General features: G+C 43.2%; 3 protein-coding genes across 5 annotated transcripts; 1 reads left to right on the plus strand and 2 right to left on the minus strand.

Annotated features, from left to right (window-relative positions):
* Nucleotides 1–4,374: 4,374 nt before the first annotated feature.
* Nucleotides 4,375–8,217, minus strand: LOC123156715 (uncharacterized). The gene is made up of 3 exons (XM_044574878.1): nt 7,764–8,217; nt 6,671–6,872; nt 4,375–4,909 (listed from the first exon to the last, which is right to left on the minus strand). Exons 1-3 carry the CDS (start codon nt 8,179–8,181, stop codon nt 4,747–4,749), a joined length of 783 nt encoding a protein of 260 aa, XP_044430813.1. The 5' UTR covers nt 8,182–8,217; the 3' UTR covers nt 4,375–4,746.
* A 25-nt stretch (nt 8,218–8,242) lies between these two features.
* Nucleotides 8,243–11,573, plus strand: LOC123156714 (uncharacterized). Of its 3 annotated transcripts, none has more exons than XM_044574875.1 (8): nt 8,243–8,685; nt 8,800–8,880; nt 8,964–9,023; nt 9,532–9,575; nt 9,733–9,775; nt 10,879–10,962; nt 11,046–11,147; nt 11,220–11,573. In XM_044574875.1, exons 1-8 carry the CDS (start codon nt 8,365–8,367, stop codon nt 11,343–11,345), a joined length of 861 nt encoding a protein of 286 aa, XP_044430810.1. In that variant the 5' UTR covers nt 8,243–8,364; the 3' UTR covers nt 11,346–11,573. The 3 variants fall into 3 exon arrangements, with proteins under 3 accessions (XP_044430810.1, XP_044430811.1, XP_044430812.1); XM_044574876.1 differs by having other exon boundaries at nt 8,245–8,685; nt 10,891–10,962; XM_044574877.1 differs by lacking the exons at nt 9,532–9,575; nt 9,733–9,775 and having other exon boundaries at nt 8,245–8,685; nt 10,891–10,962.
* A 1,366-nt stretch (nt 11,574–12,939) lies between these two features.
* On the minus strand, nt 12,940–17,665 carry LOC123158932 (acyl-coenzyme A oxidase 2, peroxisomal). Its single transcript, XM_044576751.1, has 7 exons — nt 17,084–17,665; nt 15,874–15,989; nt 14,827–15,710; nt 14,383–14,562; nt 14,138–14,304; nt 13,557–13,680; nt 12,940–13,447 (listed from the first exon to the last, which is right to left on the minus strand). The coding sequence occupies exons 1-7, from the start codon at nt 17,533–17,535 to the stop codon at nt 13,292–13,294; spliced, it is 2,079 nt and encodes a 692-aa protein (XP_044432686.1). The 5' UTR covers nt 17,536–17,665; the 3' UTR covers nt 12,940–13,291.
* Between the last annotated feature and the right edge of the window lie 214 nt (nt 17,666–17,879).

A 17,879-nucleotide genomic window follows, 5' to 3' on the forward strand; every position in this document is an offset into this window, starting at 1 on the left:
GATTACTTTCACTTCTCTCAAATGCAGATGTTTTACCAAATGCAAATGTTTTATCAAATGCATTTGAATTATTTTAGCAGCCAGCCGCTTTTGCCTATGGTACCTATGTATGTTCATTTTTTATGTCTTTTTATATGCGGTTTTGGTATTTTCCCTTCTAAGCAAACTCTTTTGCGCCATTTGATCTTTAATTGAACTATTTCAGGCTCCGTATTGAATTGAAAAACTCTTTCAGGCTCCGTATTGTATTTATAAACTCTTTAAGGCTCCGTATTGTATTTATAAACTCTTTCAGGCTCCGTATTGAATTGAAAAACTCTTTCTGGCTCCGTATTTCAAACTCGAATTGGATTTTGTGTCGGCTGGCCGGCAGGACCGCCAGCCCGCAGATGTAGGGAGGTCTCCTCTTGAACTGAGAAATCAAAGTCGCGATCTGATAGGTATCTATCCGGACCATGCATCTGGAAAGCGCCGGTTCGATTCCGGCTCGTGACATGAAGAAGAAGTCCCAAACAGGGATCAGATGAGTTTGCACAGCGTTACTTTGTTGACGGAAAATCTAATTGTTCTTCCGGTTCAATGAAGACTATGCTTACTTTCCTTTCTCTTACCGGTCTGTGTTCTATCATGGACCTGTATTCCGTTCCTCGAATCGAGACTTTCTTTTGGTATGATTTCTCAGCATGAAGTGCACTCAAGTGTAGTCAAAATCAATCAAGAGAGTTAGATGGTGCGACATGCATGACTGTTATTTTGCATCACAAATGTCTTTAACCACTCAACATATTTAATGTTGTATGGTTTTCTGGGAAAAAAATATGTTGCTCTAATTCTTTATTTTGTCATGTACTACCTCCGTCCTTGAAAGAGTATATTTTCGACTTTGTTGGAGCGTAAACTATCTCAAAGTTTGATCGAGTTTGTGCAAAAATATATCAATGTTTGTGAAACCAAATAGGTATATGATGAAAATATATATCTAATGCTACTAATTCGATGGCGTAAATGTTGATGTATTATTGTATGAATACGATCAAACATAAAAAAATACTTTCCAACAAAATTGGAAGTACACTCTTCCACTGGACGGCGTACAAATACTCATTAAGTGATCTGGAGTGAAGTTGTTCCGTCTATCTATGTTAATCAGTGAGCTATATGGTACTGTTGTATATAGTTCCAAGACAAAGAACTTTATTTGTTGAAGTAGTTTTGTTTTTGGTGATTTTTGGATATTGTGAATGAATGAATGTGCCGTGCCTTGGAAATTTACGTTTCCAGTAGTTTCATCTGATCAGATAGCGCTCATGAGTGTTGTATTCCCATTGCCTTGCTACAAGCCCTTCTTTTAGGAGAAAGTGGGCAATGCAAAAGAAAGGCAATACATTTTCTTCTGCTTTTACTTGTAGAGCAGCTCATTTTGGAAAGATTAGCAGTTTTCAAAAGTATCTCTTCTTTGCGTTCCAATGAATAAATATGTCACAAAAAAATTCTACACGGATACTTGCAGTGTCGTACTAATCATGTGGTCTTAGCCTGTTTAATCCACGCTTGTTGGTTTGATACAAACTAGATCGCCGGATGTGTGCCATGAGTCCATGACCCACTAGAATGCGGTGTTCAGGACAGGAGTTGCTGGCGAGAATGTGATAACGATTGGGATCTGGAGGAGAAATGTGTAGATCTGCTGTGATTTTGCTAGGACAGACAAGGGGCTATATGTAAATAAATCAGTGAGTTGATCATGTCCCTCGGATGCAGATCCAAAGGACCACCCATTTGTGGAGCAGCGTATCATATGAAAGACCGTATCACTCGATATTTTCCCCCTCGCCGCCCCAATCATGCGCGCCCGCCCGTGCCCGTCACGCCCTTGTCCCGCGGCCGCGCCCCCAGGCCACGACCCGCGGTACTGCAGCCACGTCCGCGTCGCCCGTTTCATCCCGGCCGTTGCCGACGGGAACAGCGGACGGACGGGGACGGTGCTGGGTGGTGGTGACCTACGGCTACAGGGACGCGCGCCGTCCTTCCTTCCGCTCCTCTGTGTCTGCACACCTTTGGCGCTTCCGCGAGAACTGTTGCCGGGTGGGTCGTGTGTCGGCCCGGCCCGGCTCGGCGGGGCTGGCTGGCTGGCATCCGTCCGCAGGTCGGTCTGTACTGTACTACTGTACTGCAGGGGATGAGGATGTGGGTGGGACGCTGCCTGCCGCGCCCACGCTGCTCTGGCTGACGACGGGGGTGGCCACTGGGCACTGGTCTAGCCTTTGCTTGGATCGTGGGTTTGGTTTCTTACGGTACGGTGGTGGGGGATGCGGAAGGAAAGATGGGTTGAGGGAAAGCAGGCGATGGATCGTAAAGGTCTCCCTAGATGGACTGTAAAGCACTGTACACCGATTTGTTTGCTTCCACCGTGCAATAACAAGTGCCTCTTTTTTTTTCTTTGCGAAATATAACAAGTGCCTCTTTGATCCGGAGAGCCGTAAAAACACGTAAATACATACGGTGCTTCATGTATGTCAAGATCCAGTGTGTATTATAGCTCTCTATATAATTTTTGGCCAAGTATATATATAGGGAAAATATGTTAATGCTTACAGCACCAACTATCATTGGATCTGTTAAATATATTTTAATTTATGCTTGTGTTAGGCCCCGGTGCAAAATGTAGAACGAGACCCTAAAATTGGAATAACAGATAACACAAGCATATTTTCATTTCGTTATATAGCTTCAAAATGCATGTATTTGTTAAAATGTTTAGCAACATAAATACTAATGCAAGATAGTGGTAATATTCAGATGCTCCTCATGTTATACGTTTCATGTTCATGTCCATACTTAATCTTCTCCAAGGTGGAAAGTTGAATCTTGATTAATAATCGAATCAATTTACTCATGTACTCCCTCCGTTCCTAAATACTTGTCTTTCTAGTCATTTTAACAAGTGACTACATACAGAGCAAAATGAGTGAATCTACACTCTAAAACATGTCTACATACATCCGTATGTAGTAGTCATTCAAAATGTCTAGAAAGACAAATATTTAGGAACGGAGGGAGTATCATTGAAGTTTACAGCCTATCATCCTCGCAAAAAGAAAGAGAACAATACACCCTAATCCACTAAGGCCATAATTCTTACGAAACAATATTACGCCCATTACTCCATGAGCCCAATAACGCTTCATGCCTTTTTCCTCCTTTCTTTCTTCTCCACCCCGACCATCGGAGTTTCAAAGAAAGTTTCCATGGCGCTGCTACAAGTTTTTTCTTCAGTTCCACCATGTATAAAGGGTGAATCGAAAAATCAAGGCATGGAGGTTTCCCTACCGAGTTCTTCTCCTCCACTACAAGGGTAAGATTTTGGGGGCCTTTGCGGTCGCACAGCTTGCACACCCTTATTGATGGCCCTAATACCGCATTTACCTTAGTTACATGCTGCCAACAAAGCCTTGACACAACATATCTTAGGAGATGCATGCTATCAAATAAAATTTCAGTTTAGCATGTGTCAACACATACGTGCTACCAAACAAGTACAACTGTTATGACAAGGTTATGCATGCTAGCAAACACACCCTAAACTCTAGCCTCTTAGCCTACATCCTAACTGCTATTTACGCCCTCTTGGCCTTCTCTTCTATGAGAAACTCATGCGTCTTTCTATAGCATATACCCTATAAAAAATGTCTATCACCGGCTAAATACATAGTTCAATATTACTCTATATTTCATAAAATTTGACAATTTGCTCCAAATAGAGACATAGCATGGAAAATGCCCTTCTGGGTGTTTATACACCCTATATGGGGAAAATAATAATTTAAAAAGTCAAAAAAAAAGTTTAGAAGTTTTTTTGGGGATAAACTTGACTTTCTTTTGCACTAGTGCATAAATATCTGCGAATTAAAAACCATCATTGACTCATGGATTTTTTTATTGCTATATACAAGTCACTCTTCACACTTTCTTGGCCAAAAAAGTGTTTTTTCCCTATAGTCAGCAGGGTTTTTCTTTTGTGGATTTTTTTAACAAGTACGGAATACAATGAATGGTCAAGTTTATTTAAAATATTTTCAGAATTTTTTGAATTTTTATTTGATTACTATTTTTGTTTTCTGAGTATTCCTTCGATTATGTATGTGCGTGCCTCCTTGGTAGAGAAGAATGCGGTAACGTTAGACGCATGCAGTGCCTTGGTGCGCTTGCTAAGTTGTTCCTTCAGAGAACACCGCTAAACAATTTAGGTAGCGCGCACATTTGCCATGCTCTACTTGGGTAGTTTTCAGTAACACACACTGACTGATAAAACAGCTCAACGTTTAGCCCACAAGCATCACCCCTTTATCATCCGGACCAGGTACCGCAATCATCTTTGAAGCAACTTTAATCTGGGGATTTATAACGACGCTGCGGATTCAGATTCAAATCCTTCTCCGAAACAGTGGGCCTAATTTAGACACAATCCCTTCACGTAAATTTAACTAAAAAAACCACTGCATACCTTAAGGAACCGAGTCTAATATCCCTGCCCATCTTCTAAATAAACCCATTGGAGAAAGGGTTTCCTACCAATGTCAATGCTTGATATCATCTATAAAACCGGGAATTCCGACCAGACGGTCTGTATCTTCGCAATCTTGAGCGAAGCATGCCGATATCTGTGTAGCGAACCTTCTTCCCGGAATTCTCCTTCAGTCGAAGTACCGAGTGGCAACTGGATCGACGACAGATCAACTGTGCCACTCATCTTACGGCTACCAACCGTTGTGGGTTCGACCCTGGTGGCTGACTACTGGATGCTGGACCTGAAGGATCCGTCGAGACGTGCCCTTCAACAATACAGCACTTGATTGGCTTCTCAACCTTACCGAACGACACAGCTTTACGAGAGTACAGTTCAACGAACCTGCAGACGCAAAGTACAACATATTTTGAATAATTCAAATCCAAATGGTACAAAGAAAGAGGCTGACCGAAATTGCACATAAAATACGCGTGCCTGGTCTCAGGGATTTATCCAAGGACCACTCCAAGTCTTCAACACTCCAAAATTAAGGCATGCAGGAAAAAAGCACCTTGCCATTCACCTTCACCCACTTAATCGGCGCAAAACAGTTTCGAACTAAACAGGACTGTCACTGCTTTACATTGATTGATCAACATGCTAGATAATCAGATAACAATGCCACGGCATCGGAAGGAAGATTTCATGGCCATCAGATTATAAGTTCATTCCATAGTCCATACTGGACAGACCGTGCACATTCTTATTATGAGAAGGGGTCATTCGAGCCTATGAAAATAGGATACTCTTCTAATAGAAATCCCTATGTCCTTACATTCTATTTAGGATTAGGAATAGGTGTAATCAGACCTGCTTTTGACATATCTATCCTATTCTTATTTGGGTACCATATGCACCTCTTTGGGCTTCTATTGAATCGAGAAATTGGATTGTACATCTTTCATCTTGGTGGTCTTTACCCATTAATGTACACAAATACTTGGAATCAAGCATAATACCAAAATAATACAAATCGGCATGGTACTTTCAAGTATATATATCATGCGTCATTGTGCTTGCTGGCGGAAGAGTGAAATTTATGGATGCATTCCAGGAACAAGGATGTGAGAGCCTAACTTCATAGGAATGATAGACTACTCATATCAACAAGGAATTCCTTCTTTTCTGGAGCCTATTCAAAAAGAACTCCAAAGTTAAGCATGCTTGGCTTGGAGCGATTTGAGGATGGGTGACTGACTGTGAAGTTGCTCCCGGGTGTGCATGAGTGAGGACAAAGTGCGTAGAAAAGACAGATGTTGGTTTGTGGGGCCAGTCTAGATCTTGCCAGGCGTAACGGCCAGGAACCGATGGATGTGGCCGAGGCGCTACAGTTGGTATCAGAGCCGACCCTCGCGGTTACACGGCCATGTGCGGGTCAGGTGCGCAAGCATGTGGCGCATGGCGCATGTGGCCCGTTGTGGCACACGGCATGAGAGATGTGCCGGACTGGACGCATATACGTGTGCGAAGAGGGAACATTCCTAATGGGCCGACGAGGACGTCAGTTCCTTTGAGTGAGGGTGTATATCAACAAGGAATTCCTTCTTTTCTGGGAGCCCATTCAAAAAGAACTCTAAAGTTAAGCGTGCTTGGCTTGGAGCGATTTGAGGATGAGTGACCGACTGAGAAGTTGCTTCCGGATGCGCATGAGTGAAGACAAAGTGCACAAGAAAGACTAGTGTTAGTTTGTGGGGCCAATCTAGATCCTACCAGGCGTAACGGCCAGGAACCGGTGGATGTGGCCGAGGAGTTACAAAGGATATGGAGAAGATGAATAAAGAATGTCCAAGATAGTGCTCATGGCTGTAGTTCAGTTGTTTCAGCAATGTTGGATGAACAGCAGATTCAGCTAACAGTGAGCAACATCAGTAAATCTTTCTTCATTGATGAGATGAGAAGGGCACATGGTTTAGGTGTTTTCTAAACGCTGTACTGGGGAGATTCAACAATGAGCTAACAACAGTGTTTTTTTTGGATTCTGTAGGTAACAATCAATAAAGTAAGAAACAATTACACATGGAATTTTGATGGATACCAGAAAGGAATTTGTGAAGAAACAAATAACCATACAAGAATGTCAAAAGAGTGAAGAAAATAAATTACCTCGTTGCAGCATCCACTGACTCCAGTTTGACAAATGCAAAGCCCTTACAAATAGGATCACGGGTCTTCTTAGTTCCAGAGTTTGCTGGATTTATAGTTACCAGGCCAGGAAACCCTTTGAAAGCTAGGTTCAGGTCCTTATGTATGTTCTTCTTTTTCGGGAGGTTCCAAATACGAACATGAACGCCATCATTACTGCGATCTGTGACAACAGGAAATTCATCAAGAAAATCAGGCTCATGTTCAACAATACTTTCTTCAGAATCTTCCATAGCACCTAAATCACAAAATGAAGTGCCAACAATTTCAAAAGGTTTCCAAACTGCAAAGCTGAGCTATCTACTAAGGAGAGTGGATAACAAAGAAAATGTATATAATATACAATTAATTAATTATCTCCATATGTTATTACTCTGAGAGAAAAAGATAAATAGTACCATATCGACATTCACTTTAAGGCTTACGGAAATTCCATGAGGCAGTTTCTGAACATGTTTTTGTCACTGGTATTAGGCCGTTGGACTTGGTGTATAAAGAATTTGCAGAGATCATGTGTATATGACGTAACATCGTAAGATACCAATAATGGTCGGTGTTAGAAGGGAACGACCGAGCAGCCAAAAATCTGAGAATTACCAGCTTGTTGCTTGTAGGAACTGAGCATTTCTGAATAATCTTTGAAGATCTTTGCATTTTCTGCCTCACATTTTATTTACTAGTTTGCCGCATTTTTGGCCCTTGTAGTAAGCATAGTTACTACTCCTTGAGTACTATACATAAGTTATTTAAAGGGTGAAATTATCTTTAGCGAGTATTGATCTAAACCCTCTTATACTCCCTGTCTCCCTCCGTTCCTAAATATAAGTCTTTGTATAGATTTTGCTATGGACTACATACGAAGCAAAATGAATGAATCTACACTCTAAAATGCATCTATATACATCCGTATGCGGTCCATAGTGAAATCTCTACAAAGACTTATATTGAGGGAGTAATTTACTAATATTCCTGTGGAACACTGTAGTATTAGTTTTATGCTGAAGCAACAAATGCCACAACTCAGTGAGCTGACGAGAACGCAGAGGGAGCTAACCTGCGCCGGTTTCTGTGTCCGAGCCGTTGGCTTTGAGGTTCTTGGGCGCAGCCGATTTGCTCTTGCGCCCGGCGCCGCCGATGCCCATCTCCCGGAGAAGCTGCTCTTCGACGTCGGTGGTGTAGGTCTTCCCCACGCCGAACCCGGCCGGCTTGGGCCGGTTCTTGAGAAAGATGTCCTCGTCAACCGCCTCCTCCACGTCGTCGTCGTCGTCCTCATCGGCCTCGTCCTCGTCGTCGTCGAGGGTGGTGGGTACCGGCTCGCGGTTCCGGCGGCCGTATTTCCTCAGGCGAGGGAAGGCGAAGAGGACGTGCGACGCGCGCAGCCGCGAGGGCGGCGGCCGCGAGAGCGAGAAGGGGCCCGGCGCCGACGACGCCGCAGCGGCGCCACACGCGGTCGGCAGCTGTAGCAGTGGCATTTCGTTATTGTGTTCAGGCCGGACGGGTAAGCCACGGTGGCTTCCTCTTATCACCGCGAGACTTAATCGGCACCGTCCGATCCTTATCTCAACCGAATCGCAGCCTCCGCGTCGCCCCCACGGTCTGCCGCCTCCCCGCCGGCCATTTTCCGGCCACCTCGCCGCCTCCGTCCGATTCTTATTATGCTTCGCCTTCGCCTCCATCCTTGCCCACGCTTCTCTCCGCCGGGATCCCACCCCGCCTTCCCTCGCCAGTTGGCCGCCTCTCCGCTCCCAGAGCTCCCCTTCCAATCCACCGTCACCGCGCTCAGAACCCGAGCCCCTCCGCTCCAGGCCGCCGTCAGCCGAGCAGCCTCCGGAGAGGAGCAACGGGGCGTTTATGAGGACGAAGAAGACGCGGACCTGGACAATGCACTCACCAAGACACGGCAGCTCGTCGAGTGCGCCATGTTTGCATCTGTTGCTGGTCTCGCGTACTTCCTCAGCAACTCCCTCGCCATCGAGGTCCACTCCCTTCTCTCACTCCGGTCTGCAATGTTGCTCTGTTTCTTTGGCCTTTCAAAATCCATTCATTTGACTGTTGATGCATGAAACTGCTGTCTTCTTTTGCCGATGCAGAATTACTTCAGCTGCTTTTTCCAATTGCCGATAGTCATCTCCTCCTTGAGATGGGGATTAGAAGCTGGTAGGAAGACCATGGTGAGTCTAATCAAATGCTTCACTTGGCATTATATAGCTTTCATGTATTCTGGTTTAGTTTATTTATGGCATTGCCTCGTCAGGTGGCTACTGTTTTACTGCTCTTCACATTGTCTGGCCCTGTCAAAGCATCGACTTATCTGGTAAGCATCTCTTTTGTGGCATATGATTCATATCATGGTCGTGCCAGTGACATGTGTTTGGGTCAGAACATTTAAAGTTGGCAACTCACATATTTACCTTGAAACTAACTGATGTTGGTGCTGCAATCGAGTGTTGCATCGGGGGCTTCAACATCATTGTCATTGAAACAAACAATAGCTCCGTATCGTGGAACAAAAAAAATCAGCGTATCTTACCACTCAAAGAGATCAATATACCCGGTGAAAAAAAAATCTGTAAGTAGAGATGGCGAGCTGCGACAGTAAGGGTTAACATTAATCAATCATCGAACAACAGTATTCCTTTTTTCATGTTAGTACTTAAGTTTTGGTGTTGTTGGTTATTTACCCTTTTTCCCTTTGCTTTTTTGTATATATTGTTCCATTTTAGTTTTGTATCTTCTTTGGGACCTGAAAGATTAAAAGAACCCTTCGTTCATTCGTTATGACTCAGTAGATTTTTACACTTCTTGGGCTTATTTTCCTGCAGCTTATGCACGGGGTAGTTGGTCTAGCCATGGGTACTATGTGGAGGTGAGAAAAGGTGAAGCTTTCGCTTTCACTGTTGGCATATATGTCACTAACAGTAAATGATAGATTTGCATCAGATGCGCATATATGCAGCTGTAGCTTCAATTCGATTTATATTGACTTTGAGTAACGTAACATTTTTCCCATCCCCTGCCATCAGGTTGGAGACCGATTGGATTGCTTCCATCATAATCTGCTCAATTGTAAATATCTCCTCTCAATTGGTATTTCATATCTATAGATGTATTGCTGGTGACATATGGATTACACATAGCCTCATAGCTTTGGATCGGAACTCGACAACATTACCTTGTGAAAGATCTACATAGAAGTTAGGTCATGGATATTTTCATAATGTTTGGCATAACTATGTAGTTTCTATTTGAAATATGAATCAAATTGTCTAGTTCACGATTTTAATAGTTGCAAATCTCTGTGTTCTTTCTTGTACACCTGTTAGATATCCCTTGGAAGAATTTTCTTTGCTTGCACAATGGAGGGTTACCTTTGTGCTAGTCCTTATCACAAAATTACCAAGCAAATTATAACCAGTCCTAAACATACTTATGTTCTTTTCGTTATTTTGAACATATGAAGTAGCAAATTGCAATTGATATCTCTTCTGGCAAGCACAGCATTGCCGGTTGGTGTTTCTTCTTAACTTTACGTGATGTCTAATATGACTGGACGAAACTTCCTCATAATAGGAGAATAGAGGTGGGAGAGAGTCAAGAGACAATAGATGCTGGTGCATGAGCTCATGTGTCCTTGGAGAATGGGGGTAGTTGATAGGCCCACATAATATCTGAATCCAGAATCATTGGGTAGAAATAAATAAACAGCCTGCTTTGCTAATAACAAAATTTAAGATCATTTGGTAAGAAATAGATACTAAGATCTAGATTGACTTAAAACTAGATCTATATCGGAATTTCGCCCAGTGATCATGTATCGCCCCTTTTCCGGTGTGATTGCCGACATGAGGTCTCTCTCTTAGTTCGCCTGACTTGAGGAAGAAGCAGAATGAGAACAAGGGGGAAGTATGAGGAGAATTTAGAGCTTTATTCCTCAATTCAGACTTAGTCGTTTCTGCATAACAAACGGGCCAATATAGGCAACAGCCCAACACATGCTACACTATCCCCACTTTTAGAGCTTACCCCCCTCCCACACCACCCGGTACATAGCTGGCACACCGGTGGCGCGCTACCCTGTCTAAGACGCGTCGTTGCGCATGACGGATCATTTCCAGCTGACCTTTGTGCTACTCTTATTTTTAGTCCTTCAACTGAATTTCAGCTGACAGTTTGCTTTGCAGATCCGTGCGGTGGGAGCTTGTGGATATGTGTTAGTGTCATCGTTCCTGATACGAGAAAATATTCTTCAATTGGTATGTCTATTCAACTCTATTCAATGATTCTTCAGTTGAGAAAAGATTCTTCAATTTAATTCATGGACTACTAATCATTTCAGATAACCGTTAACGTGCATGCCTCCTTAACGTACATTCTGGCAGCGGCTGGTGTGAACGCAATTCCATCCATGGATGCAATATATGTAATCTTTGGGACACTGGTAATTTTTAACCTGCCAAAATATACCTATAGCATGAGCCAGTTCAGAAAGTAACTTCCCTGTCTTTGGCAGCTTCTACTTAATTGTGGATTCTTTGTCTTCATACTGCACATAATCTACACAATCTTCCTGACCAAGCTTGGAATCAAGCCTTCGCTGAGACCTCCACGATGGCTGGGCAAAACAACTTTTAGTTGATAGGTAGAATGCCACCATACTCATTTTTAGTTGAAGGTTTGCGCCCTGACTGAACTTGCAGCATTTTAGTCACAACTTACAAATGCTCCCCCACTACCCGCAGCATGCCGGCGTGGCAATTGTGACCTTTGTAATATGAGCATTATTGTTCGGCTTCCTGGTGCATGATTGTGGTTTTCCTGACAAGATTTTTGGTGATTGTGATTCATTATTGGTGGAATTGACTGATCGACGTGTTGTAGACTTGGTATATTGTCCCAGTCACGCCTTCTTTTTTTAAGTTTTATTTTTTTATTTTTATGCATTCTCTTAACCTTTTCCGTTAACTATATATTTTAAATTTTGGGGGCATTACTCCCTCCATCTCAAAATGTAAGTCCTACTCATTTTGTCCAAACTCAAACTTGCTTAAGTTTGATTTTCGGCATTCTATTAACCCTTTTCTGTTAACCATAGGGTATTACTACACCATCGTTTAAGTTCTCTCTACATACATTAATGTTGAATCTAGAGCTTTGCTCTCACGAACTCTTTGTGAAGACAGTGTCTTGTTTTCCATCCTTTTGCATGCCTTCCATGCCAGGAATAATGCTTAGCGACATGGTTTATACATGACGTCTTTCTTGCAAGCGCCACAGAGGTATGGCGGAGTTTAGGGCAACTTCAACGCGGATCACCAAACGGACGGCACCAAATGTCCATGGACTCTTTTGGACGTGTTCACGGATAGCCGGCCAGGTGCCGGTCATCCAACTGTAGGCACCAAATGTTTGCCCGCTCATTTTTTTTCCCCTATGCCTAGAGTACTAAAAATAATGAAAGATAAATAGCACAATTCTTCAATAATTGAAAGATAACTATTCCAATGTAACAAAAATTCACATATAAATATTACAATCCAAACAAAAAGTTTTGAATGAAATAGCTCAAATTTGAATTCAACTTATTCGGACACAGATACTCAATCAGATAATTGTGATAAGACTGACATGTCAATGAATAGGAGGGTTAGATCTTCCACTGCTCATGTTTCGGATTCAGATTGAAAAGATGAAGTGATATGATCCTGTCTTTTGTAACATTATTACAGTATAAGTTTGTCTCTTTTGTACTCTATAGTTCTCAGAAGTTCTTTATGATTTATGTGTGCCGTCAAACAAGAGAACTGGAGGCTGGATGCATTAATGACTCGAACAAGAGAACTGGAGGTAGGATGCATTAATGATCTGTCAATAGCTCCAGTTATACAAAATCTGGGTTATAGTTCATCAGTTATCATAGTACAATATATATGCATGACTAAGTATTATTGCTGCAATTATGCTTCAGTGTTAGGCATATCAGCTTCCTTATTCATTCCTGGCATTTCCATGATCACATCAAAGCCTTTTCACAATGACATAAAAGGCAATTCATCAGGAATCGCGTGGTCTCTTTCCAGCTACTGCAAAAATGTACTGTTAACGTTCAGCATACTGCCGTGAGGATAGATAGTTCGATCCCTGATGATGTTCTCAACCAATCGATTAGCCACATCATCATATTTATCGCGTGAGCGAAGGGAGATTATTCATCAGATATTATAGCTACAGAATTCTCACGTACGACAAGCTTTATTCAGTGTTGCTGCCAAAACCACAGCCTGACAAAAAATGTTCACAATATTATCACTTATACACATCTCATGTCTATTACTTATCTTATTATACACTCGATTTACTATGTTGGATATATGATACTCCCTCCGTCCCAAAAAGCTTGTCTTAGATTTGTCAAGATACGGATTTATCTAGACATGTTTTAGTGTTAGATACATCCGTATCTAGATAAATCTAAGACAAGCTTTTTGGGACGGAGGTAATAGAAGTTTGTTTATATATAACTTCTTGACTAACGGTCTGGGCTTGCAGTAGAATATGATAGGCCTATGTTGTTTGTTTGTTTGTCTAGAAGCCGACACACTGTGTATACTGAGCGTAGGCCTCCGATTGCATGCCGATTGGCGCACGGATGACTTCATCTGGAAGATCGAAGGCGTCGACGAGTTCACGAGCAACAAGCCTCACTTGGTAACTGAGGTAGTCTACCAGTTTGTGGATAGCCTGCAAGCATACAGGGGAGCATAGTAGCATCAGGTCCTGGTTCTGGTCTCAAGCCAAGGACTGACATTGCAATTTTGTATTATGGGGTTGATGACAAGCAGATACAAACCTTGGCTTTGTTTGGCGCGACATAGTCTACATTCCGATATGTCCCGATGTCTTTCCAGATCCTATCGAGCGCATAAAGGTCGCACACCAGCTTCAGTACTTCACGTGTTTTTGCATCAGGGCAACTGCATAGACACATCAAAAGTCATTGTTGTCGCATTAACCTCACTGGATAAAATCAAAAGGGTTACAAACACAACATCTCAATGGTGAGAGTAGGCTTTGATAGTTCACCTTTAATTTCTGTTCGTGGTTCAGCTAAACAACAGAATGAGGATAAGGGCTCAAACACAAAAAAGTAGTCCTCGGTACCATAAGTTGCAAGAGAACTATACTATACAAAGGGCGACAGGAGGATTTTTCAAGGGATAATTCTACAACCCAAGCACAAATAATCATGATCAACGGGTGGTAAACTGGAGTCAGGGCGACAGGGCGGTTTTTCAATGCTTTCGCTGATCTCAACCAACCAAATCTTCATTGTAAGTATTCAACAAAATCTTACTAGCAAAACTAATGTGTCAAACTAGCTAGTAAGCAATGATGGTAAGAACAATGTAACTGAGGACACAAAGACTATACCTCTTCACTGCTTCTATAAACCTTGCGAGGATGACAGCCTCAACGTGTGATTCCGCGAGCGTGAGCAGATGGTTTAAACATCTGTTCCACGCACCAAAACCTCCAAGTGTCTTCATGTGCTTCTGGAGTCGAGCAGCAACACTATGCAGTAGTCTAGATGTTCGATACTGAGAAGAGGGTTTATGCAATCAGTGCAGGGACTTCTATCCAATTGCTACTGATATTATTATGAAGATAAGACTCACTCTGAATGCATCCAGCTGAAATTTAGGATCCCTTAGATGGTCTTCCCCTTCCCACCGAGCAGTAACGGGGTTAGGCTGAGACAAGTAGGTGCTCATGGAGTCTCTCAAGTAGTTCCAGGTGACTGAGAGTGTTCCGCCCTTAAATTTTTGCTGATATTGCTTCAGGAGATCGCCGGCAACCTACAATAGCATTGTGATAAGAGGTACAGTACAATATTTGAGGTATAACTAACTTCATATCACATGAAATTACTCACCCAAACTTCTACCCACAATATGTAATTAAGTGTGAGTTCTTAATATATACTCCCTCTGTAAACAAATATAAGATCGTTTAAATGATCTTATATTTCTTTACAGAGAGAGTACTAGCCTTTCAACTATCAGTGAACCTGCCCATCATATATTACAAAAATGAGCTTTGTAAAGGATTCCGATTGGTACCTGCTGCAGCAGAACTGTATTGTCTCCTTCAAATGTTTGAAATATATCATGGTCATTCCGCAGACCACCAAAACGATTTACAGCAGCATACCCATGGCCACCACAAGATTCTCGGCATATGCTAATAGATTTTGCTGTGTATGAAGTTATGTAGGACTTCAACCCAGATGAAAGTACATGGACATCAGCGCTAATATCCTCGTCATTGGTTTTCTTCATTTCCGAGTACTTATCTACCAAATACCGCCTGGCAAAATGAAATGCATACGCTGATGCCAACATAGGCATTAGTTTGTGCTGGTGAGATTGGTAATCCAGCACACTGATTTCAGGCTGCTTAGGTGGACCAAATTGTTGACGCAGTAAAGCATATCTAACAGCAATGGTTACTGCAACTTTGAGTATACCCACAGAACTATATGCAAGACTAACTCGTCCCCCGACAAGCTCACCAAGGGTTGCTGCAAACCTTTTATTAATTGTGGGGAGACTGCTTGTGTATTTTCCATCTCGCGCCACATCACCGAATCTGCTCAGAAGATTGTCACGGGGTATCCTAACTGAACGGAATCTCAGGGCACCATTATCCACACCATTTAGGCCTATCTTGTGCCCACAATCATTGATCTCAATTCCAGGAAGAACAGCATGGGTTTCAAGGTCCCGAATCGGGACAATAAATGCATGAATTCCCATGTCAGCAGGTTCCCCTCCTTTTCCCTGAAGCGGTAAAATTAACCTCGCAAAAACAGTAGCGAATTTTCCATGAAGAGTTGAGTTGCCAATCCACCACTTAATGGCTCCATTGTTTGGTGTATCAATAATGAACTCATCAGTAACTGAATCAAATGTAGCAGTGGTCTGTAGGGCTTGAACATTGGATCCTGTCGAAAAGCAACAAACATAAATGAAGGGAATCTTTTCAAACTATTGTAAACAGTGTTCTAGGTGTTGCAAAAGTCCCAATAGACATTTAAACTGCAAATCAATCAAAGTACCAACAAGAAATCAGCAATACTGGTGGAAAAATTGAATAGATAATCTAACCATGATGCAGTTCTGTCATAGCAAAACAGCCAGGATAATCCAAATTATCGATTTTGTCAAAGTACTTTTCCCTGTGCTTCTTGGTTCCCAAATTTATTATAGAACCACCCCAAAGACTGCGTTAACAAGCAGGCAAGTTAGTGGATTTATAACAACGGACAGACAAGGAAAAGGTAGCACGTAAAATCAGTAAATAATAGTTACAAATGTCAAATGATGTGTTATTGTCCTGCTAAGATCATCAAAGAAAATAATCCGACATACTGCTGAGGGCATTTTGCATGAATTCCAGAATGATAAAAGGTGCAGTGTTTGAGGTTGTATGAAATGAACCACCAACTGAACTCCAGATGCATGTATACCCTAAATAATCCCAATACTTGAAACAGAATTGTCGCGACTACAGAAAATGGGTACATAAAATGCTTGACATTTCACAATAATAAACTGTGCACGCAATCATCCCTGTAGGCAATCAAATGGCTCATGAACTAACCATAACCAAAGTTGTAGCAAACCAAGCATCTTAATCAAGAAATAATGCCTCTTCTTTCGCCACAACAATGAATTTGGACGATGCTACGGCAGCAAAAAGCTATCATCTACTATCAAGCCACCACAAAATATGAACCCATGTGCCCTCGTGCTGAAACTCTGTTTTCAGAGTCCTTGTCGCACTCATAAGTGCCTGCCCCAAAAAGGAGTGCAATTGCAACCTACCGTACATGAAGTAGGTTGCAGTTAAGCTATCAACAGATCCATGAAGTAGGTTGGGGCATTAAGTTATCAACAGATCCATGCCCACACTCATAAATCACATTCACCATGCTCCAAGTTAGAGTCCTCGTGAATGGGATAATCAGTATTGTCAAGATCAGTATGATTTGTGTTATTCACAGTCAAAAGAGTAAAACAAAAAGATTTAGTTACTGATACCGACAGTCAAATTAACAACTGATCCATAGATGTAGTTCGAAGTTCGCCTCGTGACATCAAGCAATTATGTAAGCCCTCTAGTTAACCTTTTTTTTTCAGATGGAACCCTCTCGTTAACCACCAACTAACAATCCCCATATATATATGGAACATATGGAAGAAATTCAGGATCGAGTTGTGTTCTTTACCAGTTTATTTGTGAGGGAATTACTCAATTGCCAGAAAATTAACTGCAACGCGCGGTGAAAAAGGCAAAGCGATTAAGCGAACCAACCTGTACTGTACGCCGAACTTGACGGCGAGGGAGATGTCGAGCCCGCCGACGGCCTCCATGACGGCGAAGTACTCGTCGGGGTCGTCTGCCATGAGGCTGAGCGGCCGCACCCCGGCCTCGCGAACGAGTGCTGCCATCTGCCGGTAGCAGAGCTCGCGGTGGGCGCCCATGGGCAGCTCGACGGGCGTGTGGAGCTCCGGCCGCTCGACGAAGAACCTGTATAACCGCTCCTGCGTCGCCCAGTGCCGCCCCCGCAGGTACGCGGTGAGCGCTGCCGCGTCCACGTCCAGGCCCCCCGCCCGCCGCTTCCCCGCGCACGCGGTGGGGACCAGGGCATTAGCCCCCTCGGGAGCGGGCCGATCGGAGGACTGTTGGAGGTGGAGGGAGAGGCGTCGGAGGCGGCGCATCGCCGGCGTGGAGTCTTCGTCGTCGGAGCGGGACATCGTGGCCATGGCGACGGCGGCGACGTGTTGGATGGAACGTGTGCGGGCCGGGGCGGGAGTGGGAGAGCGAAGCCGAGGTTGTTGGAGACGTTGCGTTAGGACGTTGCTCTCGGACTTGCTTGGCAGGCCCCACGGACCCCTTCCTTCCACCCCAATCTGGCAACCCCCTTCCCTACGAGTAAAGTGCACAAACTCATCAAATTTGTGGACGCTGAATAATAAAAAAAAAAACGGGAACACTAACGCCCACACGTGTGGGCGTTTGCATCTCGCTCACACGCGTGAATCCGAGTCCGTTTGTGAGCGCACGAATCTTGACATGTTTCTAGTGCCATGTAGGACTGGGCTGATGT

The sequence above is a fragment of the Triticum aestivum genome, chromosome 7B (assembly GCF_018294505.1).
Source record: "Triticum aestivum cultivar Chinese Spring chromosome 7B, IWGSC CS RefSeq v2.1, whole genome shotgun sequence".
In the NCBI taxonomy this organism is placed as follows: Eukaryota; Viridiplantae; Streptophyta; class Magnoliopsida; order Poales; family Poaceae; genus Triticum; species Triticum aestivum.

Coding starts and splice junctions, on each gene's coding strand:
- LOC123156714 (XM_044574875.1), top strand. CDS start 8,365: ATGCTTCGCCTTCGCCTCCATCCTTGCCCACGCTTCTCTCCGCCGGGA. Junction 8,686..8,799: donor GCAACTCCCTCGCCATCGAG/GTCCACTCCCTT, acceptor TTGCCGATGCAG/AATTACTTCAGCTGCTTTTT. Junction 9,024..9,531: donor TCAAAGCATCGACTTATCTG/GTAAGCATCTCT, acceptor ATTTTCCTGCAG/CTTATGCACGGGGTAGTTGG.
- LOC123156715 (XM_044574878.1), bottom strand. CDS start 8,181: ATGCCACTGCTACAGCTGCCGACCGCGTGTGGCGCCGCTGCGGCGTCG. Junction 6,873..7,763: donor GGACACAGAAACCGGCGCAG/GTTAGCTCCCTC, acceptor CTGTTGTCACAG/ATCGCAGTAATGATGGCGTT. Junction 4,910..6,670: donor TCAGTGGATGCTGCAACGAG/GTAATTTATTTT, acceptor TTGCGTCTGCAG/GTTCGTTGAACTGTACTCTC.
- LOC123158932 (XM_044576751.1), bottom strand. CDS start 17,535: ATGGCCACGATGTCCCGCTCCGACGACGAAGACTCCACGCCGGCGATG. Junction 15,990..17,083: donor AAGTTCGGCGTACAGTACAG/GTTGGTTCGCTT, acceptor TTGTTAACGCAG/TCTTTGGGGTGGTTCTATAA. Junction 14,563..14,826: donor ATACAGTTCTGCTGCAGCAG/GTACCAATCGGA, acceptor ATGCTATTGTAG/GTTGCCGGCGATCTCCTGAA.